Source organism: Vidua chalybeata, chromosome 6 (assembly GCF_026979565.1).
Source record: "Vidua chalybeata isolate OUT-0048 chromosome 6, bVidCha1 merged haplotype, whole genome shotgun sequence".
NCBI classification, from domain to species: Eukaryota; Metazoa; Chordata; class Aves; order Passeriformes; family Viduidae; genus Vidua; species Vidua chalybeata.
In genome coordinates, this window is record NC_071535.1 from 2,773,978 (window position 1) to 2,799,351 (window position 25,374).

Below are 25,374 nucleotides of genomic sequence, written 5' to 3' on the forward strand. Positions count from 1 at the left end.
TCTGCAGCTCCCACATGTGCCATCCACATCATAAATCCCTCAGGCAGAGGCAGCTCTGAGGGCAAATATCCAACACTTCTGCTCCAGAGCCTTCCACGTTGCTCTAAAATCTCAGCAATGACCCTCGGGTGTTTTATCTGGAGATTATTCCCTTTCATCCCAACACTTCCCTCCTGACTTCTGAATTAGCTTCAGATACAAACCTAATCTAAATGTTGGTATTCTCAGGCCACACCGAGTTTATTTTACGGTGCCGTCTCTCCCCCTGCACATAAATATACACATCCATATGTTTTTATACAAACACACACATGTATGGATTTAATTATGGTAAACAAAGGACAGCTGGATCCTCTGCAAGCCAACCTCGTGTGCCTGAGAAACCCTTGGAACCTGAAAAAGCAAAGGCACTTACCTCTGAGAAGAACGTGACTGATGTCATTTGTGTGAAACCACAAATATTTATTTTTAATGAAAAAATACTTAAAGTGTGCCACAGTGTCCATATATTCATTTGAATAGTAGTACAAAGATATGTATTTCTGAGAAAAAGTCTTAACACTGTAGAAAATAAATGTGGTTCTTAAATTATGTCAAAAGAAATCAGTAAAAAAGTAATGTTTTATACACTGGAATAAAATGAAACGATTAGAGAGAATAATAAATTATAATTACAGTATTTCAAATATTTGCCTCATGCTTTTTTTAAATTTTTTTTTCTCTGTTCAGCATTAATTTCTAAATGTGCCACGTAGGATGGGCCCTCAGAAGCCAGCAGTCAGAATGGGCTTCCAATGTGGGGATAACTGGATGTGGAGCTGAATAAAGTCCTGGAAAAATGACACCACTGCTTGTTATTCACAGGTACATGAAACATCAGCACATGGCAGGTTTAGGTTTGTACTGAACATGTATTTTTTTTTTTTTTTTTGTTAATGGCAATCAATTTAGGTTTGGTTTGTTGTTGTTGTTTTTTTTTTTTTTTTAATCCACTAATTTTTTTTTTTAAATATTTTAATGAACTAAACAGCAATTATGGTCATTAACAAGGATGTCACCCAAGCACAACTGCTCACTGGATGCTACAATGCTGTCTTGGCTCTTTGTACAGTCCATGTTGACAGGAATTTGGAATCCTTTCAGGTCTAATTCAGCACTGCAAAACGTTGAAAACTATAAAGTGCTTTGAAATACAAATAACCTCTCCTCTTTAGAAATAGGAAAACCCCCCCAAACATGCACTTAAACCTGAAACCTCCGTGCCACGGGTCCTGCAGCTCTGCAGTCAAACATCTGCTTTGTGCCATTGGTTTTTGAGGTTTCCTCTCCTGTCCCCAGTCAAAAATTCAAATGGTGTCTAAATTGGATTTGTCAGTCTCTTCTTGGTCTTGCTTGTACATGAAGGTGAGGAGGAAAAGGGCGATATCCAGAGATGACCAGTAAGCAGTGTGGGATGTGACTGCAGACCAGTACCTGCTCTCCACGAGACCTTCCCTGAGCTCAAAGTCGATCCTGTGCTCCAGTTCCACTGGAAAATGAAGGAGAAAAGCAATCAGAGGGATTGTCAGAGCTGCAAAAACACCGGAGTGCTTCGGGTTCTGATTCTGTCACTGGACAAACAACACAATCTCTCTGTGTTTACATTTCACGGGGCACTCAACTAAATCAGGATTTCATAATATAGGAATACATTTCAAATGCACCTCGTGCATTTAGCACAAACCTAAGAGCGGTGCTGAGTTCAGTTAAAAAAAAAAAAAGGAAACTAATTCTGCTCTTAGAGGTCTTTTCCAACCCGAATGATTCTGTGATTCTCAGCTTGGGAAAAGACAGGTTTTTTTTCAAGCAGCTGTTTTCCTTATAGTAACTCTATAAATATATTTATTTATACTTGTTATGCTAACTACAGAGAAATATCCAGCAAATGCTGAGGCCCCACTAGGAAACTTTTGGAAATAAATGAATTTCTTGCATTTTTAGTGTCTATACAAGGAGACTACACCCAACACTACAAGCCCTTCCTGCAAAGTCACCCCTCCACAGCTCTGCCCTTTTAATATCCTAATTATTCCAAGTATATTTCAGCAGTTACCCTTTTATTTCAATGGCTGCTTTGATTAATGCCACATCCAAAGCAATTACCATTGCATTTTAACTGGGCCAATGTTAACCTATTGCTAAGGCACTTCAGCGGTCAGAAAATCTCCACGAGGAGCAATAAAATAAAAAAAGACCAAAAAAAAAAAAAAAAAAAAAAAAAAAAAAAAAAAAAAAAATCTAAAAGCCTGCTGAGCTACAAAAGCCAAAGCCCCAGACTGAGTCAAAAATGCAGCCGTTTATCAAAGGCAGTTTGAAGGAATTTTAATTCTTGGCTCGGGGAGCAGAGAAAGGGAGCATCGCAGAAGCGCCGGCAGACTCGGCCCAGAGCTCCCTGTTTCCCCAGGAGCATCAAGCCCCACTTTGCAGCAAGGACAGGGAGCCAGAGCCTTGGAACACCAGCAGACAAGCAGAGTCATTTCCAAGAAGGAGAGTTTATCCAAAAAACCCCAGTGGCTGTGCAGGAAGGCCACTCTGAGAGGCCGTTACGGGAGCTTGGGCGGGAGCCAAACCCCAGCACAGCCCTCTGCGAGCAGAGCCTTTGGTGGGGATTGCATCATTCAGCTCCCAGCCTCTGCTCCACGCTCTCCTTCTATGGAGCAGGGATGGGTTTCCAGCAGGGAGGGATGTGGGATCCATGCAGGAAGCTCTCAGTGTGCCAACCCCCCCGAAAGGACCCCCCTCAGCAGCTCCGTGATGTTCCCTGTCCTGCTTCTCCACTTCCCTCACGTCCAACCCAAAGTTTCCTGCCCTCAAACACTGACTCAGACAGGTTATCTGTTGCAATTAGTATGAACAGACAGCAATCCATCATGTGAATGCTGTCACAGGACATTTGTGACTCCCTCAATTACAAAAAAAAAAAAAACAAACCCCACAAAAAAACCCCTGTGTCCTGCAGCAGTGCCAAGGGGGAGCTCAGAAATAAATCCAAGGATGAATTTCCTGAGAGGAAGTACCTATGCTTTTCAAAAAACCCAGCTGCTAAAATTGCACTTTCTGCTCTGAGCAGTTCAGATCAGGACAAGGGCAGCTTCTGTTTCCAGTCATACGTGTCCTAAAAGCCAGATTGCTTCAGAATGGGAAATACATGGGGGAATTGGGAGCTTAGGTGGAAAAAAAGGGTTTAAACTGTCAGAGGGCAGGATTAGATTGGATTCTGGGGAGAAACTCCTGGCTGTGAGGGTGGGGAGGCCCTGGCACAGGGTGCCCAGAGCAGCTGTGGCTGCCCCTGGATCCCTGGAATGTCCCAGGCCAGGTTGGATGGGCTTGGAGCACCCTGGGATAGTGGAAGGGTGGAAGATGTCCCTGCCCATGGCAAGGGTGGGATGGGATGAGCTTTAAGGTCCCTTCCAACCCAACCCAGGAACACAGATTCACAGAATCCCAGAATGGTTTGGGTTGGAAGGAACCTTAAAAATCATCTCATTCCACCCCTGCCATGGCCAGGGACACCTTCCCCTATCCCAGGCTGCTCCAAGCTGGCCTTGATATTCAACATTTATTAATTTACAGCACACCCTGTCACGTGCAGTTATGGCATTTGCAGCCCCCCACCCCACTCCTCCCTGGATCCACAGGGTGGGCATCACTCACCTGTGGGTTCGAGGAATCCCGAGCTGCTGTGTGGCAGAGGTGGGGTCCCAACAGTCGTGGACTTCTTCTCATCCCCCTCAGGTCCATCTTTCCCTGTCTCCATGGTCTGGGGGGTGGCACTGGACCGGCCAAACCTGGAGAAGAGCATCCCACCGAGGCCCTTCCCGATGCTCGCAGCTCCTGCATCCAGCACAGAGGGGAAAAAAACGACCCAAGATGCATCAATCAAACTGCAAATTAAAGTCCCTGCAAATTAAAGTCACTGCAGCACTGCAGTTAATTAGAGCTGAGGGATGGGAAACACTCCTGGTGCTTTCCCAGGGTGGGAACATCTGACTGGAGTGGGCTCTGTTTATCCCCAAACTCATCTGGTGTACAAGCAAAAGCTGTAATTTGGAAGCTGTATTTAGAGGGGAAAAAAAAGATGCATGAAATACATCTGCAGAGGGAAATCTGGTACTTTGAAGGATGTGTTGTGATTCCTTTTTCATCATTTCTAAAAGTGAGACAAAAATGCTTTCTAACAATGTTGGTGCCTTCTGCAATTAAAAATCCCAAAGCACATTTAAGACATTTCTATTATTATTTCTCTTACTATTATATTCTTATTATTTCTTATATATTTATTATTTCTTATATTCTTATTATTTCTCTTATTATTCTCTTAGGTCCATTGCCCTAACAGACCTTTAAAAATGTTACATCATCCTTTAAAAGGACTATTTTGGCTGCTCAGGAAGGGGGATATAAAAGTTAAGAGTAGTTTTGTCCTGTTTTATCCCGACTCTGCTGCCACCTCATGGACAAGTCATTAAAGTTATTATGGAAGCCTCCCCAAAAAAGCCACTCTGCTCTGAAATACCACATATTTCTACTTGAGGAAAAACTGCTTTTATATTCTGATTTGATTGGGAAGACTCCTGGCACTAGGCTTCTCCCAAATCCCACACAGAGAGCTAAAGAAAAGCCTTGAGTCAACAAAAACTGCAAGTGCACGATCAAGTATAAGCTCCAGTGAAGGCAATTTAAGCTCACTTAAACCAGGGCTTATTTTGACTCAGAAAGCCAGAAAGGAACAGACTTTATATTAAACCAGCCTGAATTTCCTGTTGTAGAGTCATGAGTTAAAGGTAACTGTAATGGGTCACATTGTGTGATTTTTCTGCTACTTGCCAATACCAGAAAATGGAATCAGAAGACAAGCTTTTATTTAGTTTTTTTTGTCTCCATGAAGCAGAGTGAAAACTGTTAAATCACTGAATGTTACTTCAGTAAGGGAGACAAAAAATAAGGCAGCAATAGCATGAACTGCATCATCTTCCCCAGGCTTTGACTCCAATGCATGTAAACTGGTTTTTATTTCAAAGTAAATGTCAGCTGGGATTGAACCACGCCAGACACCTGCAGAACTCACTGAAACCATCCTCTGCCAGCAGGGATTTTGGGGGCTGGAGTAGAAGATCTCCAGAGGTCATTTCCAACCTCAGCCACTCTTTGATTTTGTGCAAGGGACAGGGATAGAATCATGGAATAGTTTGGGTTGGAAGGGAGCTTAAAGCTCATCCAGTTTCAATTCCCTGCCATGGCAGGGACACCTTCCACTACCCCAGGGTGCTCCAAGCCCTGTCCAGCCTGGCCTTGGACACTTCCAGGGATCCAGGGACAGCCACAGCTGCTCTGGAAAAGAGAAGCCACCCCATCCTCACAGAGAATTCCTTCCCAAAATCCTATCCATCATCCATCCCTGCCCTCTGGCAGTGGGAGCCGTTCCCTGGGTCCTGTCCCTCCATCCCTTGTCCCCAGTCCCTCTCCAGCTCTCCTGGAGCCCCTCGAGGCACTGGAAGGAGCTTCAAGGTCTCCCTGGATTCTTCTCTTCTCCAGGTGAACAAGCCCAGCTCCCATCCCATCTCCAGAGCCGAGTTTCCTTAGGACTGCACCCCAACCCCAGGGAGCAGCAAAGCTCCCTGAGGACCTCCCATCCCAACCCAGGGACAGAGGGGACCTATTGGAGTTCTGGATGCTCAGAATTTCAGACTTTCTGTGCTGACCGAGTCTGACCCCCAAGAGAACTCTGCATTGACCTGAGGCCGTGGAGAAGCTTCCAAAATGGAATGGCAGAACTGGGATTGTGGGGTGGAGTTTGGATAGAAGTGTGTGATGTCACAGGGTGGGAAACTCAGAGTTTAAGGGTTTAGAATGCAGGAATAGATATAAAGCAAGATGGAGGTTTTAGGGTGGAGGCTGCTCCTTCTTCTCCTTCTTCTCCATGGGTTTGGGTGGTTTTGTGTAATTGGATAAAAAAGTCCCCATTGTGGGCACAGGTGGTTGGGTATTGGGTTAAAAGTGAAAATAATTGAGGTGTCATTTCTGAATTGGAAGAATTAATTAAGTTTATCCTTAAAAGGCCCTGTATAGAAAGACAGTTAGCCATTTTGCAGCTTGTTAGTAGGACGCTGCAGAACTCACGACCTGTGGCACAGCTAAGAACTAACAAACACCTGAGCCTGAACACAAAACATCGTCCCAAGCGCCTTCAATCCCGACCTCAACAGAGGCAGAAAAAGAAGCCGAGAACTGGCAACTACCCAAAATGCTGCATGTCCCCTCCCAGCCCCGGGACAGAAGGGGACATTACCCAAAATGCTGGCTTTGCCAATGTTGGTGATGGACTCCCCGTAGTGGCGCCGCACCATGACCGGGGACGTGGTGGGGCTGGGCGCCGCCGAGGCGCTCTCGGTGTCCGGGGCTGAGGTAGGTTCTTTGCTGGGGTTGAGGAAACTTGGCTTCATGTGCTCGTAAGGGAGGGGGTTGGCCGTGTTGTACCAGTGGATCTGCACGGGTGAGATGTTGCTGTAGTGTTTCAGGATTAGGGGCTCTAATCTGTAGGCCTGAAAAGGGAATTCGGAGCAAAGATCAATCCTTGGGAGTCCAGACTGGGAAATAAAAAAAAAAAAATCAGTTTTCCTTCCCATCCAGAGCTCCCTCCAACCTCAAATCCAGAATACCTCTCCGAAGCAAAGCCTAGAAGGTGACACAGTGATGGGGTTATGGTGTGATGCATTTTTAGTTCCACAGCCTGGAAGATTTATCAGCTGCACAGCTGCTAGTGAGCTCACTTTTGCACATCTCTGCAACACCTCTATTACAACACTTGTGCTCCATGTTGTTACCAACACACAGGTTACTAACAGATGGTTTCACTGAGAGAAAAAACTTCATGTAAAGTTAAGCTGATTCTAACACAATAAACAGGAATTGGTTGTGTAAATGTTTTGTTTGATGGCTCTTTGTTGATCCCTGTGCAAACCACGAGTTATGTTTATTTAAAAAATATTTTCCTGTTGATTATTTATTTATCTTTGTCCACTTAGATGTAGAAAAGCATCTTGCATTTCTTTATTTTAAAACTAAGTGAAGTTACTATTTGCAGAGTGGAACCAATTGTCCCAGATAATCCAGGAAAATTCTGGAGTAGCTGGAGCTGAACGTGACCACGTTTGGATTGAAGTCTGAATATACTTAAATTCAGCTACTTTAAATAGGAAAGTATCCCCAAATTGCTGTTGTACATGAAATTCCAAACCCAACTTGCATCAGAGAATTTACCAAGGGGATGCAGATCAAAGGTTCCAGTAACTGATTTGGCAACAGCCAACATTGGCTGCTGTGGAATAAGGAAAAGGCAAAGCTACACCAATAATCCTCTCCCAAATACCATCAACAAACTTTTGCTTGTAGGATCCTTTGGGGAAAAAAAAAAAAAAAAAAAATCAGTCTTTGCTTTTCTTTATTATCTTGTAAACTGCTTGTGAAGCCTTTTTTAACAGCAAAAATATCTTTGGACAGATAATATTTTAATGGAAGCCAGGAAGTTAAACACAAAATCCTTGTCTGAAAAAGGATTATTTATTAAAAAAAAAAAAAAAAAAAAAAAGAATCAGAATAATCCCGAATCTTATGCTTATTACTATGAAAAGAGAAGCAAAATAGATGTTATTTACAGCAATTATTTGTAGGAAATGTAATTCTACGGTTCCAAACCCCAAGCCATTGTATAATAACCATTAACAAATAATCCTCTGCTGGAACACACTGGTGTTGACTCACACACTTTGAAGATCCCACATTACCCCAGAGCTTAAAGCCAGGCAAGGTAAAAAAAGCCTGAGACTGCAATTAAAGACTCACCACTGGATCTGTTGGATGAAAAATGTTTAATAAGCGGTTACAAATCGTTCTGGGCAGGATGTGGTCCTGGCTGCCGCTGGTTCCGGGACGGATCCCACGCAAGGCCAGGAACACTGCCAGGGGGGATCCCATACAGAAGAAATTCTCAACCTGGGGAGAGATTTCACCCACGTTAATAAGGATGGAGATGATGTTTCCTACCACGGCTGGATTTGATTTCTCTCTCCATTTCTTGGTTTCAGTGGAGGGACTCAAAGTCTTGCTTGGTCCAAATACAGTAACATCGATAAATGAGGGTTAAACTGCCCTTGGCTGCTTGTTGAGAGTGCTAAAACCAAAAATCAAGTTGGATATTTGAACTCAGATACTGTAAATTCAGGTGAACGCCGTGGGAAGAAATGCTGATGTCTGACTCCAGCTCAGAAGGCTGAATGATTTATTTATTACAACTATGCTATAATACATTAATATACTATTTAAAGGAGATACTAAACATTACAAACCTACTTGTTCTAACTACCATATCTAACTCACTCACAACTCGTGACCCTCTCTGAGTCCAGCCACAGGTGGGTTGGATTGGCCACCAGGCTCAAACAATCCTCACCAGAATCCAACCAAGCAATCACCCCAGGTAAACAATTCTCCAAACACATTCTACATGGGAAAAACAAGGAGCAGAAATAGAAATTGTTTTCTCTTTCTTCTCTCTGTGCTCCTCTGCAAAAAAAAAAAACTAAGAGAGAGAAGAATGTGCCTGCCACACTCAGAGAGGTCCACCAGCACTGGAAAGGATGGAGCAAGAAGAGTTTGAAATGAATCTGATTTCCCCTGGAGCTTCCCAAACCTGCCAGACCTCCTCATTCTTATCCTAACCGAGTTCTCCATGATTTTCTTGCTACACACAGCTGGTGTTAAGTGAACAGAAGGGTGCTTGTCCCCAGTGCCACCATGTCCCAGGAGCAGGCACAGCCCACTGGGACACTCTGATGCCACCCAAAGCTGCTGTGACCTCGCTCTCAAGTCCTGCCTGCAACACCAACCGAGTAAATCTGAGCAGCCACGTCTGAGAAGTCACTGAACCTGCATTTTGGGGTCATTACAACCAACCCGAGGTCAGGATTCAACTCTGACCCCCCACTGCCAACCCTCAGGCATCGCCTCCTAAAACCATCAAATGGAAAACTCAGTGGTAAAAGACATTTCCCTAAGTCAGAATTACCTTTCAACCTTTATCTTCTTACTTGAAAAATTAATTTTACCATCGTTAGATGCTCAGCCAGCAAGAGAAATTGCTGACTTCTTGCTAAATGCACGTGGAGGATCCTTGGAATGCCATGTGCCTTCCCTGTATGTCAGCACATGGAATGAGGGCATAGGAATAATGGTCCCTTTCATCTCCTGGATTCCAGTGCTGCACAAAACATTCCTCCTCCTCTGTCTTGGCACTGGTACCACCCCTCTTCCTTCCAAAAGTAGTCCCAACTTGATGGAAAAAGTAAAAACTAGACCTTCAGGATGGTTATTCCATGTCCCATGCAGCACAGCACTGCTCTGTCATTACAATTGTCACTTGGTGCAAAGCTCTTTTCCTTTCCTCAGCCCAAGTTTTACACAAATCTTGTGTTTTGGCAGCTTGGACAAAAAGCTTTTTCATCTCCAAACACAACAGAAAGAGACATTCCCAGTGCAATCCCTTAAATTGAATAAGTAACCTCTAACCCTGTCCATCTGATATTCCTGTGTCAAGCATCTGAAAGGCACAATTATGTTTTTTTCTGGGAAAACCCTCAAAAGGTAATTGGTTTCAGTGGTTACATGGTGTGTGGCTTTTGTCCCACTGTTGTCCCATCATTTCTATTGATAAACAGTGCTGGAGTCCCCATCCTGTAGGGATTTAATGTGGATGTGGCACTTGAGGACATGGTTTAGTGCTGGACAGGTCTTTTCCAACCTTAATTCTGTGATTCTTAACCCCAAATCCTTTAAACCTTTAAACTGCAGCCATTAGACTGTCAGTGCTGTTGCAAGGTAGCTGAAGATCAGGCTGCTGTATTATAAAACCTAGTGGGAATAGAAGATCAAAATCTTTCTAGAAAACATTTATTAATTTTGGTGCTTCGCCTGCAATCAGGAGTGGGGCATTCTCCTGTAAATGTTCAACAACACAGGAGATGTGTTTATGAAATGACCTTTGAGAGAGCTCCTCTCCTGGTCATGATTCATAAACAGAAGACTTAATGAATTTATTTGTATTTTAATCAGAAGCTGAGCCAAGCACTCATCCATTCAAGTTAGCACTGCAGTATTTTCATAATTAAGTGAAAAAAAAAAAAAAAAAAGCTGAATGAGTCAACAGAAGTGAGGCAGCAGAGCCCTTTTGTGCTGGGCACAAAGGGACATGAGGCACAGGCTGGACCTTCCTCCAGAGGAGTTTCTGCAGCCTTGGCTGAGTGAGAAGTGCTGAGGAACCCTGAAGTCTTTTGGGCCAGGACATTGCAAGGCCAGATTTAAATGGATTTCCATGTCAGCCCTAAGGAGCAACTGAGGCACGTGCTGCTCTCCTCTTCCCTACCATGACTGAAATTCATCCTACAATAAAGAATTTCCTGGTTTCAGACACCAGAGGCTTGAAGGGGTTGGTGTCACACCATTCCCCATGCTCTTCTGCCCCTCACCCTTTAACCCCAACCCCTCTTACAAGGCTGGTGGGGAGAAGGCTGTGATTCTAAATCTTAAATTTACAACGGGGTCTTGGCTCTGCTTTTAACTCCCACTGCTCCTGCTGGTCCAGCAGGTAATTCCATCATCCCACCTGAGGAGGAGCAGAGGAAAAGAGACAAAAGATCCCTCCCCTTCAAGTTCCCACTCTGGTGGCTTGTCCAGTATTTTATTAGAGTGCAACACACCCCATAACTTCATGTTTTGTGGGGGTTTTCCTCCCCGTGGAGTCAATAATTTAATTTTCTCTAATATTAAGCATGAACCAAGCAAACTGCTGCATTTCTTCTTGCATTTGTCTTGCCAAAAAGAACTTTGTGCTCGCTCAACATCAAGCTCAACTCTCCTTTACGTGGCACCAGTGACTCTGTCCCATCCTGGGAACTCTTAATTTTTTTTCAGTCCATAGGAGAGCTGGCATGAAGAGCCAAGGGATGGGTGGCTTGTTTCTGAACAAGGCTGTTCTCTTTCAACAAATCAGTCACCCTCAGTGAGCTGGACTGGTCTGCTGATGGGCAATCCTATTCCAGCTGAAATCCTCCCTTGCCATCATTCCCATGGAAAGCTTCTCCCTCTGGAGCTCTGCCTCAAGCCATGGGAGTCACCAGGGTGAAGCTCCACAGAAACAAAACATCTCCCTGTCATTAAGGGCAAGAAAAAGGATGAACTGCAGTGGAAATGCTGCCTGAAGATTACAGATCCATCTCATCAATTTAGGTAGATAAAGCCACTTTTATCTAAAGTTTCTTCCCCCTTTCTATCCCCCTCTCCATCTAAAAAGCAACTGTCCAAAAACCCTTCAGTTTAAAACCAACTGAGTGAAGAATAATCTTTCCCAGAGCTGGGGGAGGACCAGCCTTGACTCCAGCTTCCTTGATGGGAGAGATAATAGCCTGACACATGCTTTCAAGCAGTGATGAAAAGGAGAAGGCTGTGACAACATGAATTATGGCTGGTTTCCTCTTTTTTTTATGGCTCAACATTGACCTTGGCTTCCAGGAGCCCTTCTGAACTCATAAGGAAAGAAAAATGGCAAGTTAAGAAACAAGAATCCATTTTATTCTCATCTATCATGTCACATTTTTATGGTTTAATACTTCAGGATGGAGTTGAGCAACTAGAAAGTGTTGCCCATCCCACCCAGGAGCTGGAAAATGCCTTCTCCCAAAGATAAGGAATTCTAGCAATTTGTACAGCTGATTAGCAAGCAATCTGCTTAGTGAGATTGAAAGTGTGCTAACTGTCAGAGCAGAATAATTTGGAAGGGAAATCCTCTGCTGGAGGAAATTCAATCAGATTTGCTCAGAGATGTGACATGTTAGAAGGAGTCCCCAAGGCAGATGGATTATTCAATGGAGTAGAAGTGAAGCTGTTTAAAATATGTGATTGATGTAATGTGCCAAATGGTTTTTACCTTCCCACAGAATTGTGTGTGTATAACAACTAGGTTTATGTATTAAAGATATTTATAATCTAGATATTCACATATATGTTTACATATAATTTCATATAAACATATCTAACATATCATATTAAAGATATTTATAATCTAGATATTCACATATATGTTTACATATAATTTCATATAAACATATCTAACAGAATCCCAGACTGGTTTGGGTTGGAAGGGACCTTTTAAAGCTCAGCTCATTCCAACCCCCTGCCATGGGCAGGGACACTTCACACTAGACCAGGCTGCTCAAAATGTATTACAAATAAAGAATTGCAATAAATAACAATAATCTATGAATACAGCAACATTTTTACATGTATGTACACACACTTCATCCAACATCCAAATTATTCTGTCAAAATCACCTCTAGAGACATGGGAAAAAATAAAAGTAAGCAGAATGACTCACACTGTAGGTGCATTTTTAGATCAAGCAGAAAAATTCAGTAGAAACCTCTCAAACATACATACCTTAAATTTTAAGACAGGTGGTTTTGATATGGTGGATGCCTTTAACTCATGTAACCTCTCTTCTATCTCTCTCAACCTAGAAAATAGAGATCTTTCTGAGATCCAATAAAAAATGCAGCTTTAACCTCTCTGATCCAAACAGGCATTCCTGTGGGGTCCAACAGTTTTGTCTGCTGGGAAGAGAGAGTGATGGTGTCAGTATTTCCTGGAGCAGCTCAATCGATTAAGAATCAGTGTCTGTCAAATCCTGTTTCTCTGGCCACAGAAGGAATCAATCAACACATGACAATTCACCTGCTCACCAGCCCAAGCATCTGCCCACCCTCCTTCCTCAGGAGCAGCTGACTCACCTCCCGTTTCCGTGGTGATTTTGCAGCCAAATCACCTGCTTTATTTTGTTTTAAACCCCCCCCCAAACAACAACAAAGCCACAGGAAAAGGTCTGGGCATTGTGGAGTTCTGTCTGGAGGTGGAATTTCTGGAGGATGGTGTCCCACCCTTTCAACTCCCATGAAAAATGTTGTTCACCTGCTTTTCTAGCTGGCCTGAATTAAAAAGGCAGCTACAACGTAAAGCACAAATATGGATGGGTAAAACTGTTCCCAGTCCCAGTGAATTCCAGAGGTTAGAGGATGTCAGCAGTCTATTTTCCATCATTTCACACTGAACTGCTCACTGAAGGGAGAGCCACTCGTTCTGTGCAGAAGTGCCAGTGTCAAATGATACCTGGGATTTCTGTGGAAGCACTTCAGAGGATGCCTAAGGAGCTGGAGCACGAGTGTGAAAGTGGCCATTTCTCCCTGATCATATGTTTGTCACATGCCTGAAGGGCCATCTTATCACTGCAACGCTTCATTAGGTTTCTAAACTTCCCTTTTCTCAGAAATCCTGCACTGAGACCAGCCCTGCAGCTGACAGACACACCCTGCACCCATCCCCAGTGAGACACATCCTGACTCCCACCACAGCAGGGCTGCTGCTGAATCAATGCTTCCCAAGTACCACCAATACTCAGGCTGGTTTCAGGAAGGAACCAACAACCTGTGATTCATGATTTGTCATATCCCACTTGAACGACTGAAGTTGCTCATTTTAGATTCTCTAATGGGTGTCTCACAGCACCACAGTATCCCCCAGCCCTGGAAGTGTCCAAGGCCAGACTGGATGAGACTTGGGAGCACCCTGGGATAGTGGAAGGTGTCCCAGCCCACAGCAGGGGGTTGGAGCTGGATGTCTTGAAGGTCCCTTCCAACCCAAACCACTCCATGAAACTGTGTGGATTCAGAGCTCCCAGTGCTGTGTTTAGCATTTATCACCCAGCCCCAGCAGAAGAACACCAGCCACCAAAGATAACAGCCCTGGTGGGCTCTGGAAACACCCAGAGGGTGTTCTCCAGGGCTGTGGTTATCTCCTCTGATCCCTGGGAGTGGGGCATTACCGTTGTTTGGTTAGGTAAAGCTCCTCGAGCAAACGCCGCTCCTCGTAGCTCATCCAACTCTCCTCCAGCTCCTCCTCCTCCTTCTGCAGCAGCTGCTCATAGAGCCTGACTGGATTCCAGCCAGTCATGATGTCGTAGGTGATGACACAGCCCAGGGAGTGGGACACGATGGAGACCTTCCCTCCCTTCTCCTCGAACTCCGGGTTCCGGGAGCAGAAGAGGGAGTACAGCCGGTTCAGTTCCTGCTGCAGCCCCTTCACCAGCTGTGACAAGAGGGTGAGGACAGGGGGTTTAGTAGCCACATCTTATTGCTCCACTTGATGTTCAGGAACATTCCCATCCCACACTGACCCACTCCTCTTAAATCAGGCTGGGAAGATGAGCCCAACCCCACAGCCAGCAGCAACTGTCTGGCTGATGGTCACTGGCTCCAGAGGCTCATCCCTCCCTCCAGAGCCACCAGCAGCCACCACACAGGACATGAGGTGACCCTAAAACTGCTGCACTGCACGGCCCAAGGCCTCAAATTGAAATAAACACTTCAACAAATGAAACACTTCAACACTTCAAACACTTCAAGCTGTGCTTGAAGTACTGAACAGAAGCCTCTGAGGTGAGCAACACCTGGTTTTCACTGGCACACCAGTGATTGCTGGCACAGTGGTTTTTCCCTTTTTGCTGGATTCTATTCCATTTCCTGCAGCACTGAGCAGAAGAACATTCCTCTTGTATCAAGAGGTTCAGCTCCTTTTAATTTAAAGAGGATGGAAGGAGCCTGAGCCACACATGACCTGGAATCAACTTGATGCCTTGTGAAGGCTGCCCTGGAGCAGAGGCTGTATGGAGTCACAGAATAAAGCAGGGATTTATTAAAGGATCTCCTCCATGGATCCACCTTGGGCAGCACCAGAGCCCAGCCAGGGCTGCAGCCAAGAGGAACCAAAATGGTCCCAAAATGCACGAGCGCTCCCGGGGGCTCTCACTGGGATCAGCTCTGCTCCATTTGCACCTTGCAGTTCATTGTCCCATTCCAGCTTTAGCCCAGGCACTCCCATCCTGCTTGTTTTTCTCTCTCCAGCCCACGCTGTTTGTGCTCCTGGGCCTGAGCTTTGGATCATTTGTCCTTGGTGCCCAGCTGGAGCAGGAATTGTTTTGTCTCCCTGCTCTGTGCAGAGAGCTCACCATCCCATAATATGGAGCCCAGACCCACACACTAAAGCAGCACAGAATGAGAAAAATAGAAAAGCCAAAACCTGAGGCATCACATCTCTGCCATAACCTTGGCATCAGCCTACTAAACAGCTCATACCCCCTTCTCCCTTCATCCCTGTGAGCAACAGGGGACTGGGAAGAGAGAAATCCACTAAAATGGATGTGCTCAGACACTGCAGTGAGAGCCTGGATGGGTTCTGGGAAAATATCCTCAAATTGCTTTTGGGCCTCAGTAAAACAGGCTTGAACTCATGAAGCTTTTCATTCTTCTCCCCATTGCCTGGCTGAAAGGAGAGGCAGCTTCCTGTCCTGCTTCCCTTCCTACACCTGCACCTGCTGGAAATTATTCCCAAGGAATCAGAATGAAATGATGCTGCTAAAAAATCAAAAGCCTCATCTCAGGTACGAGGATGATATGTGAGTAAAAAAAAGGCAAAAAAGAGACAAACAGAGCCAGAATTTGAACATTTGATATAAACAATGCTTTAAAAGCCAGTTTTCTGGTTATAGGTTTCCAGGAGGGATTTTTGGGGGAAAGCAGGAGTGCAACATGGTTCTTAAACATGACAGACTAATCCTGTACTACTGTAGCAATAAACAAACAAATAAATAGCTGCTCCAAACCCTACACTGTAGGATAAAAAGGTACAGTGTTCCAGAAAGTATTTTAGAGAGAAACACTGGAAACCACGAAATTTGGGAACTGGCCAACAACAACAACAAAAAGCCACACAGAAAACCCCCAACCACCCCCCCAAAAAACCCAAAACAAAACAAAAAAAAAAAACCAAAAAAAAACCAAACAAACAAAAACTCACCCCAAAATGCACAAAAACAAACTAAAAAAAAAACCAAAAAAAACCAAAAACCAGCTTTGCCTGTGAAACTCAGCATGGAAACTCAGCAATGCTTCCAGGCTGTGGCAGGGAGGAGGACAAACAAGAGAGTGCAAATCATTCCCTTGTTAGCAAGAGGAAATTAAAGCTATGGAACATGTAATTTCAGCATGATTTTTCAAGAGCCTGAGTCATTACTGAATATAAATATGAATGGCACCAGAAGTGCCAGTGTTTGATACACATTTTACTGAGTGAGAATCCACACAACAAACCCTCTGCCTGAAGCACTGTGAGATGATTAACAGAGCCTTCCAGCAGCTTGGAGAAAGGAGTATCAGAACACCCCTTTTCAAGTATTTTTGACTGTGATGCTGCCTCTTCTTCCATTTGGGTCTGCACAGACTGTGGGCACAAACTTCCACATATGAACAGGCAGAGGTTTCAGCAAGAGCTGGAGCTGAAAATGTCAATCAGGATGAGCTGTGGCTGGCTGGTATCCTCTCTATTTAAAAAGGTTTTGATTAAAACCCAGAACAAAATAGCAAGAATCAGTTGAAATCAAAGTGTTTGGGGATTCCTGCCAGGAATGGGTAAATAATCTTCTGGTATCATGGCATTTCCATTATAAATATCTGCTCTTGCAATCTGAGGGCATAAAAGAGAATATTTCTTGGAAAATCCTGGTTGGACACTGAGTCCAGCCCTGTTTTTAATCTTCCTCCTCCTTAAAAACTTGCTGTTACTGGGAAGTTCAGCACAAACATGGGTATTGTAAAAGCAGGTGGGAAGAAATGCTGATGTCTGACTCCAGCTCAGAAGGCTGAATGATTTATTTATTATAACTATGCTATAATACATTAATATACCATTTAAAGGAGATACTAAACACTACAAACCTACTTTTCTAATTACCAAATCTAACTCCCAACTCGTGCCCCTCTCTGAGAGTCCAGCCACAGGTGGGTTGGATTGGCCACCAGGCTCAAACAATCCTCACCAGAATCCAATCAAGCAATCACCCCAGGTAAACAATTCTCCAAGCACATTCCACATGGGAAAAAACAAGGAGCAGAAATAGAAATTGTTTTCTCTTTCTTTCCTCTGTGCTGCTCTATGGAAAAATCCTGAGAGAGAGAAGAAAGTGCTGCCACACATGAGCACAACTAAGAAATGGATTTCCAAATCGGCGCACATTTGCAATTTTGCAGACCAGAGTCCAAGCACTGAATTCAACCAAATCATCTGATGGAGATCATTCCTAAACTCCAAACCCCTCAGGTAATTGTGGAGAGGAAGGTCTGCTGTGGGAAAGGCTCCAGATTTCCAGGCACTGGGAATGATCTGCTTTGCTGCTCTGCCAAAACCAGGAGCCCTCCACCTGCAGTGAGCACTTATGTGTGTTGCTGTCCTGCCAACAGTCCTGTGCCAGCCCTAAGATTAGAAACTGAACCTTTGTGGTGCAGAACAAGAAAAAAAAAAAAGAAAAAAAAATAAAAGGAACTTGAAAAAAAAAAAAAATAAGAATATTCATTTAAAGTCTCAGCTTAAAACCTGCTTGGTTAAGCAGTATATGAAGGTAAGGTAATATTTATTGGGGGATGGTGTTTAAGGTCTCTTCCAATCCAAGCCATTCTATGATTTAATCTTGATTTGCTTTCTTAGTCTTAAAAAAGTATAAAATATTCCAACTTGTGAAAAAAGTTTGAACAGGGTTTTAGCCCAGTAAATGCAACGTGAACTGCTTTCAAATCTTTTGTAGTTACAGCTCGATATGCTCATGTAGAAATACTTCTAAAACCACTAAGTGGCTTTACATTGCCTAAAATCAGTGAATTTTTGGTTGGATTTAAACATGAAAAATATGACTGCCTATCAAACTTTCTCACCTAAATGGCATCACTGTAATCAATTTTTTTAGAGCTGATCTTTTTATGCACAGATTGTCTTTCTACTCCCTCCGAAGGGTCTTAATTAAAGGTTCACTGTTAAATTAAAAAAAAAAAAAACCCAAAACAAACAAAAACAAACCAACCAAACAAACCAAATAACTCCTTCCTCAGCCTCCCAAACCCAGGACATCCAAGTGGCTGCTCCATGTCTGCACCTCATGGTTGGCTTGGAGGTAATGGGTGCCTCATCCTGAGCTTGCTGACAGCTTCTCCTGCTCCCACTGCAGCTCCATCCAAGGAATTCCTGCTGAAATCAGCCCTTTTCCCACTGCTTTCCCTGGTGGCCCCAAACCTCAGCACCTGCTGCTCCATGGGATCTATTATGTGCTTGGGAAGCACCTGAAAACAAGTTCTGGTTCTGCCTGAAAACAAGAGAGCAGGAATCACCCAAAAAATTCCCAGGAATGGTGGGGACAGTGGAATGCAGCATGAGCAGACTCCTCTCTCTCTCTTTGCAGCTCCCCTGTTCCATCCTCCCTCCCAGTTCCCAGCTCATTTTGGGGACAGTGGGAGCTGTTTCTCCATCCCAGCTCTCCATGGGGTTTTCCATAAGCCTGGAGATTTCTTGGGTTCCCTAAGCCAGGGATTGTGGGGTCAGTCCCATCTGGGTCAGCAAAAACTGACCAAAGAAGGCTGCCCTGGAGCAGAGGCTGGATGGAGTAACAGAATAAAGCAGGGATTTATTAAAGGATCTCCTCCATGGATCCACCTTGGGCAGCACCAGAGCCCAGCCAGGGCTGCAGCCAAGAGGAACCAAAATGGTCCCAAAATGCACGAGCGCTCCCGGGGGCTCTCACTGGGATCAGCTCTGCTCCATTTGCACCTTGCACTTCATTGTCCCATTCCAGCTTTAGCCCAGGCACTCCCATCCTGCTTGTTTTTCTCTCTCCAGCCCACGCTGTTTGTGCTCCTGGGCCTGAGCTTTGGGTCATTTGTCCTTGGTGCCCAGCTGGAGAAGGAATTGTTTTGTCTCCCTGCTCTGTGCAGAGAGCTCACCATCCCATAATATGGAGCCCGGACCCACACACTAAAGCAGCACAGAATGGGAAAAATAGAAAAGCTCAAACCTGAGGCATCAGCCCCAACCCATTTCACCACCTACTAAGTCTTCTCCCACAGACTAAAGAAGCTCAAATACCTCCCAAAAGAATCAATGAGGCAGCTGTAGATTGAGTTGATGTTTTTCCCTGTCAGCTGCTCTGCTCCATCACCCCCAGCTCCTCCAGAGGGAGCAGGGAAATGCAGCACCTCCACCTGTCTGTTTCTGAGCACACCAAACACTGTAACAAAGGGAACAATTCCTATTTCTTCAGAAAAGCTGCATCAAATCCCATCCTCCCAGCTGGCCCTCATTTAGCATCAGCCTGAGGACACTGGAATATTTCAAAGAAAGGGCCTGGAGTGAAAGGACAAGGGGGAAAGGCTTCCCACTGATAGAGGGGAATATAGATGGGATATTGGGAAGGAATTCTTGGCTCTGAGGGTGGGGAGGCCCTGGCACAGAGGAGCTGGGGCTGCCCCTGGATCCCTGGAAGTGCCCAAGGTCAGGTTGGGCTTGGAGCACCCTGGGACAGTGGAAGGCGTCCCTGCCCATGGCAGGGGTTTGGAATGAGATGGGCTTTAAGATTCCTTCAAACCCAAACCATTCTGAGATTATCTCTCTCTATCAGCTGAAGTTTTGCCAATAAATCCTCCTTGCAGGAAACTCAAGCCTGCAGGATCAAGTTGCTCAGGAGGCAGCAGCTCATATTCAGATTAACTGAGGTTAGAAGCTCTCTGCCCTTCAGAAACCAAATAAAAGGCAGAGTAAGGAATGCACATCCATGGGGAGCTGGCTTGAGGGCCATGCAATTCCAGGGGGAAGCCAAAAACCAGAGAGCTGACCAAGGAGCAGGAGGCTGGACTTGATGAGGCCAAAATGCCCTTTGCTATTCCAGTTATGTGCCTGCCTGGCACATGGCTTCCAAGAAATCAAAAAATAACAGCCTACCCCATCCATTCAGGAATCCTGAATTGGCACAGGCCTGGGTTTTGTACAGATGGGGAGTCTGAGTCAGGTGACACGTCCCTGTCACCTCAGGCTGAAGGACACTGACAAAAAGGGCAGCAGAATCATGTCTTTTATCACCTCCTGGGTGTTGGGCGAGCCTGAACTGCTGGATCATGATGGGAACAAGAAATTGTGAAATGAGTGAGACACCCAGAGCTGCTGCCCTTTTGTGCAGAGCATTAACAGCATCCTGTGCCAGGCTGGAAAAGTCCAAACCTCTAAATTCCAGCACCAGCATCCCAAGCAGCTGCTCAACCTCTGAATTCCAGCACCAGCATCCCAAGCAGCTGCTCAACCTCTGAATTCCAGCACCAGCATCCCAAGCAGCTGCTCAACCTCTGAATTCCAGCACCAGCATCCCAAACAGCTGCTCAACCTCTGAATTCCAGCACCAGCATCCCAAGCAGCCCAGCCCTCCTACTGAGGAAAAGCAGCCTTGAAGACACCAGCATAAATAAGCATGGATAGCATATTCCTGGCAAAGCACAAGGAAACTGGGATGTGTGTGTGGACAAACACCTCCTGCACCCACACCAAGAAGATCCAGAACTCCATCCCCTGGTCCATTTTAGGGGCAGATTGTTGGGGTTGAAGGGGCTTTTCAGTGCACATCAAAATTACCAGTGTAGAAAATGACATTTTTCTCTCAATATCCAAGAAATGAGGGGTTTTTTTTCAGGAAAACAAGGAGCAGAAAACCCCTGCAGGCACCTGAGCACAGCAGTAACACAGCTTGAGTGCTGCTCCTTTCTCTGTGCTGTCTCCTCACCCACTAAACAATCTTCCCACATGAACAGTTTGAAGAGAGATAAAAACAAGAGACAGGTACCTATGGAGAGGGAGTGCAGGACAGCTGGCCTGTGCACCCTCTCCAGCCTGAAGAGCAGGACTGTTCCTGCAGGCTTTGTGGGGCAGGAACGTGAAGGAGAGCTGAGGAACGGTGAGTTCTGCAAGCAGCTCTTCCCAAATGTCAAGAGAACTTCAGGAGGAAGCGCAAACTCCTTTGGGATTCAGCCAGCAGGCAACAGGAGCCTGAGCCAGCTGGAGGGGGCAAGAGGGTCCTTGAGAGCCAAGGGAGGAGCTGCAGCTCGAGGGTGGATTGGGAAGGATTGGGAGAGCAAAGATGAGGAGTTTTTGCTCCACGTGGCCCAGGAGAATGTGCCAGCAGAGCTGGTGAGGCTGCTGACCCCCAAGGAGACAACAGTTGTCACATTCCCTGATGGAATCACTGATGGATGCCAGAGGAGTGTCACAACAACAGATGAGAGGCCAGAATGAGCTGTGGCTGTGGGAACAGATGGGAAGGGCTCTGGCTCAGGGATGACACAGAAAAAGGATCTGTGGATCTGCCTGAGCCTCTCTCCCAGGACCCCTCTTGCTGTTGAAAAGCTGAGTCTAACCCATTCCTAACAAGTCACTGTGCTCAAGATGAAGTTTAAGTTCAGGCACAGCTACTAAGCAATGACTTTATAAAGCTGAGAATACATTCAAGGGCAATCAAATTCATTAAATCAGCCATTAATTAAACCAGCCAAGCAGCTCCTTCACTATTAGGTTCAACAAGATATGCAAAACCAGACCTGAAATAGACTCAGCTTAAAATTTCCTGCTTCCCATCTTGTTTTCAGACACATCTGAACCAGTTGCCTCTCATTGCTGAAAGGAGTGCACAGGAGAATGGCATTTCCATTGCAAAACAACCCAAGAGGGATGAAAGCTCTGCTAAGAGTTAACACTTGTGCCAAATTTCAAGAGGTTAGTCCTTAATTCTCTTTTTAAATATATGTATAAGGGCAAACCATGAAGGCATTCAAGGTCAGGACTCTGAGCAAGCTGTTCTAGTGGAAGATGAGGGATCTAGGGAGTGGAATGAGATTATCCTTAATTTCCCTTCCAACAGAAACTATTCCATGATTCTAAGGTGGACAGTGAAGTTTCTCCACTTTCATAGTGCAATATTTGCACTAAATCCTTAGAAATCTTGGGATGATGGATGGAAATTAACATTTATCCTGCACTAAAGGCATTTTCTGCCAAGACATATATCAATAATTTACAGAATTACAATTAGCCTGCAAGTAAGTAAGTACAGGGAAGATCAGTAAAAAAAAAAAGGCACTTAACAGTATAATGAAGGTGACAACTCTGCATTTACTATGCAACAATTGGTCTTTCTAATCTCTGCTGCAGCCATTTATTATTAAAGAAATATGAAGCTACAGTGACACAGATGTGAAACAAAGTCCCCCAGTGAGGACACTAAAACCCAAGATTATGTTACCCAAGATGGAGCAGCAAGGTCAGGGGCAGAATGTGGAATGTCTGCTCATTTAGAAATAGGCCTGTGTGCATCAGAATATCAATTTATTGCTTTTCCTTACATCTGGGCAATGCTTACAGAGGGATTTGGTACAGAGGAGGGTAGAGCAGAGTTCTCTCCCACAAAAACACCCCAGCTGGATCTGACTGGGATGTGCACGGGGCTGTGCTGAATTATTCATTAATGCCTGCCTGGTATCACATCACATGCCAGGAGGCAGAGGCACCTTTTGGTGCCACACTGGAGAAGAAACAATACCTGAAATCAGAGAGGGGGTCACCCACCACGCCCTGGGAGGGCTCAAATGAGCAATGCAGGGCCCCTGGCACAGCTCTGTGCTCTCCTGTGACACAGGAGACAGGACAAGGCTCCTTCCCCTGCGAGGAGAGAGGGGCTGCCACTTGCAAACCCCTGCACGAGCTGCTTAAAGAGTGGTCAGGTGTCGGAATCACCCCCAGGTTGGGGTGACCCCGGGTGGTGGTAAAGTCTCTCCTCTAACCTGTGCCTTCAAAGAAAGACTCAGTAGTCTTCAGTCATGTGGTCTCAAGGCAGTTTATTGTGTGTTATCTCAAGGCACACACACTCCCTGGCATTCTCCCTGACTCCTTCTCCCTCTGTGTCTCTCTCTCCGTCTCCCTCCGTCTCCCTCTCCCCCTCCCAAGGGCTGGTGCCATCTTTTATATCACACATTAAGTATTAAATGTTTATAGTTTTTCCCCAATGCCTATTACCTATACTGAACGGTGACTTTCTACTCTAAACCAATCTGTGAGTGCCAACATCACCAAGAACATGGGGAATAGGAAGGAGAAAGAAGGAGGACAGGGCACGCCCAAATCCCTCCATCTTAGAACCTCTGACCCCCATGTACAAAACTCAGGCCCCTCTGTACAAGGCCTAAAACCCCCCTGTACAGCACTCAAAAATCCTTCCTTTCACTTTGTGATTACTTCTATTATAATATCTAAACTTTTGTGATTTCTTGTTCTTCCTGCAAAGTTGGTGAATTGTTCCATGGGTCAAACTCAAAACCACAGAGGTTTCCAGCTGCCTGCCAGGGTCTCAGAGGCTTCTGCCCTGGACCTGGAACATCCAAGAGTGTCTGAGGGACACCTTGGGTTCCGACAGTCAGGAGCTTTAAAGAAGAGGTTGTGATACTTCTACGTGGGGAAAATCCTTGAAAGGGGAAAGAAAATTCCTATGCAAGCACCGTGCCCCGGGTGCTCGCAGCCCAGAGTGCCAGCGGGGTCCTGGGCTGCCCCCCTGGCACTGAGGGGAGCAGGGAGAGGATTCTGTCCCTGCCTTGGGCACACGAGTGACCTGGTCACTGCAGGTCACCTGGAATGCTCTGCCAGCTCTGGGGCTCCCAGCAGCAGGAGGAGCTGCTGGAGAGAGTCCAGAGGAGCTGCTCCAAGGGCTGGAGCCAGGCTGGGAGAGCTGGGGGTGCTCACCTGGAGAGGAGAAGGCTCCAGGGAGAGCTCAGAGCCCCTGGCAGGGCCTGAAGGGGCTCCAGGAGAGGGACTGGGGACAAGGGATGGAGGGACAGGACACAGGGAATGGCTCCCAGTGCCAGAGGGCAGGGATGGATGGGAGATTGGGAATTCCTGATGTGAGGGTGTGAGGCCCTGGCACAGGGTGCCCAGAGCAGCTGTGGCTGCCCCTAGATCCCTGGAAGTGCCCAAGGCCAGGTTGGACAGGGCTGGGAGTCACCTGGGACAGTGGAAGGGTTCTCTGCCATGGCAGGGGGTGGAACAAGATGTTTTTTTCAGATCCCTTCCAACCCAAACCAGGCTGGGATTCTGTGGCTGCTCAGAGCCGTCAGCTGAATGGCAGCTTCCCTCTTCTCCAGGAGCTCACCACGTTCCTCAGTTTATTTCCCAGGGGCACAGGAAAGTTTAGTGAGCTCCTTTTGAGATCCCCTGAGGATTTCTGGGTGGAAAGCACTGGAAGTGCCCGGAGTACACAAAGAATTGTGTTGGGGTGACAAAGCAGTGAGCAGGGACATGAATTCTGAGCAATGTGTGGATCCTCAAAGACAAGGCTCATTTCTGAGCTGGAAGGAGCAAAGTGGCACAAGAAAAACACACTGAAGATGGGAAAACCACCCAGAAGAATGCTCCATCTGACACTGCTGGGTTAAACTCTGCCAAGTTAGGTCACAGAAAATAAAATGGGATAAGGAAGAGTAACTTGGGTGTAGTGTGGGAAACATTTCAAGGAAATCAATTTGATTTGATGAAAAAAAAAACCAATGGAGTATTTTGTAATCAGATCTGAGCACGCTCCTTCTATGTCAGTTCTCCCAGCCAGGGGATGGTGATAAACCTGTAAAACTGCAATTCTCCTGAGCAATGAATTACATTTTCATGCACTGCTGGCCAGCACACCTGAACTTTACTCACTAATCCATTTCCCATAAGATGTCCACAGACATGCCAAGCCTCTAATGTAGTTTAAAAGTATCTGTTTTCAAGCTGCCAGAGAGATTTCCATGGCTTGCCACAAAAATTTGTGTTGGCTTCAGGCACACAAGAGACAGGGAAACCTGAGAGATGGTGGAGAGCCCTGATCAATGAACTCTGCATTACTGAGCAGGAAGGGAGGCACAGATTTCAGTTTGAAAATTGTATTGCCAGTCTAAAGGACTTAAACACACCTAATTTGACATTAAATACCCAGGTAAGACTTAAAAGTCCCACCTTGCCCCAGTCTAACCATGCTCAGGGTACCAAGGCTGCAAAAGGATGGACACTACTCCATACATAACACAGCCAACACAGAAAAAAAGCTACAATCCCTGCAGAAATTAATCCCAAAACAGCCCCACAGGGCTTTTCCAGTAAGTGGGATACACAAGGGATGCTACTGGGGTGAAGCACTGTCCATGTTTTATGGGCTACTTCAATTATTCAGGTTGTTATCATTTATTCAAGGCTTATCATTATTTACAGGCCACTGTAATTTATGCTGGCTTTTCTCCTCTGGGTAATGGGGTCACTCAGCAGCTACACAGATGGGTCAAGGTAGGATGGGAGCATCC

At 45.5% G+C, this 25,374-nt stretch overlaps 1 protein-coding gene across 2 annotated transcripts in view; it reads right to left on the reverse strand.

Moving 5' to 3' along the window:
* Positions 1-441: 441 nt before the first annotated feature.
* DDHD1 (DDHD domain containing 1) overlaps positions 442-25,374 on the reverse strand; it is a 65,376-nt gene continuing 40,443 nt past the window's right edge. For both annotated transcript variants that reach the window (XM_053946591.1, XM_053946590.1), the window contains 6 exons: positions 13,965-14,227; positions 12,527-12,602; positions 7,882-8,031; positions 6,329-6,581; positions 3,694-3,873; positions 442-1,528 (listed from right to left, as the gene is read on the reverse strand). In XM_053946591.1, the coding sequence (XP_053802566.1) occupies positions 1,347-1,528; positions 3,694-3,873; positions 6,329-6,581; positions 7,882-8,031; positions 12,527-12,602; positions 13,965-14,227 (1,104 nt within the window). In that variant the 3' untranslated portion in view covers positions 442-1,346. The remainder of the gene's footprint in view (positions 1,529-3,693; positions 3,874-6,328; positions 6,582-7,881; positions 8,032-12,526; positions 12,603-13,964; positions 14,228-25,374) is intronic.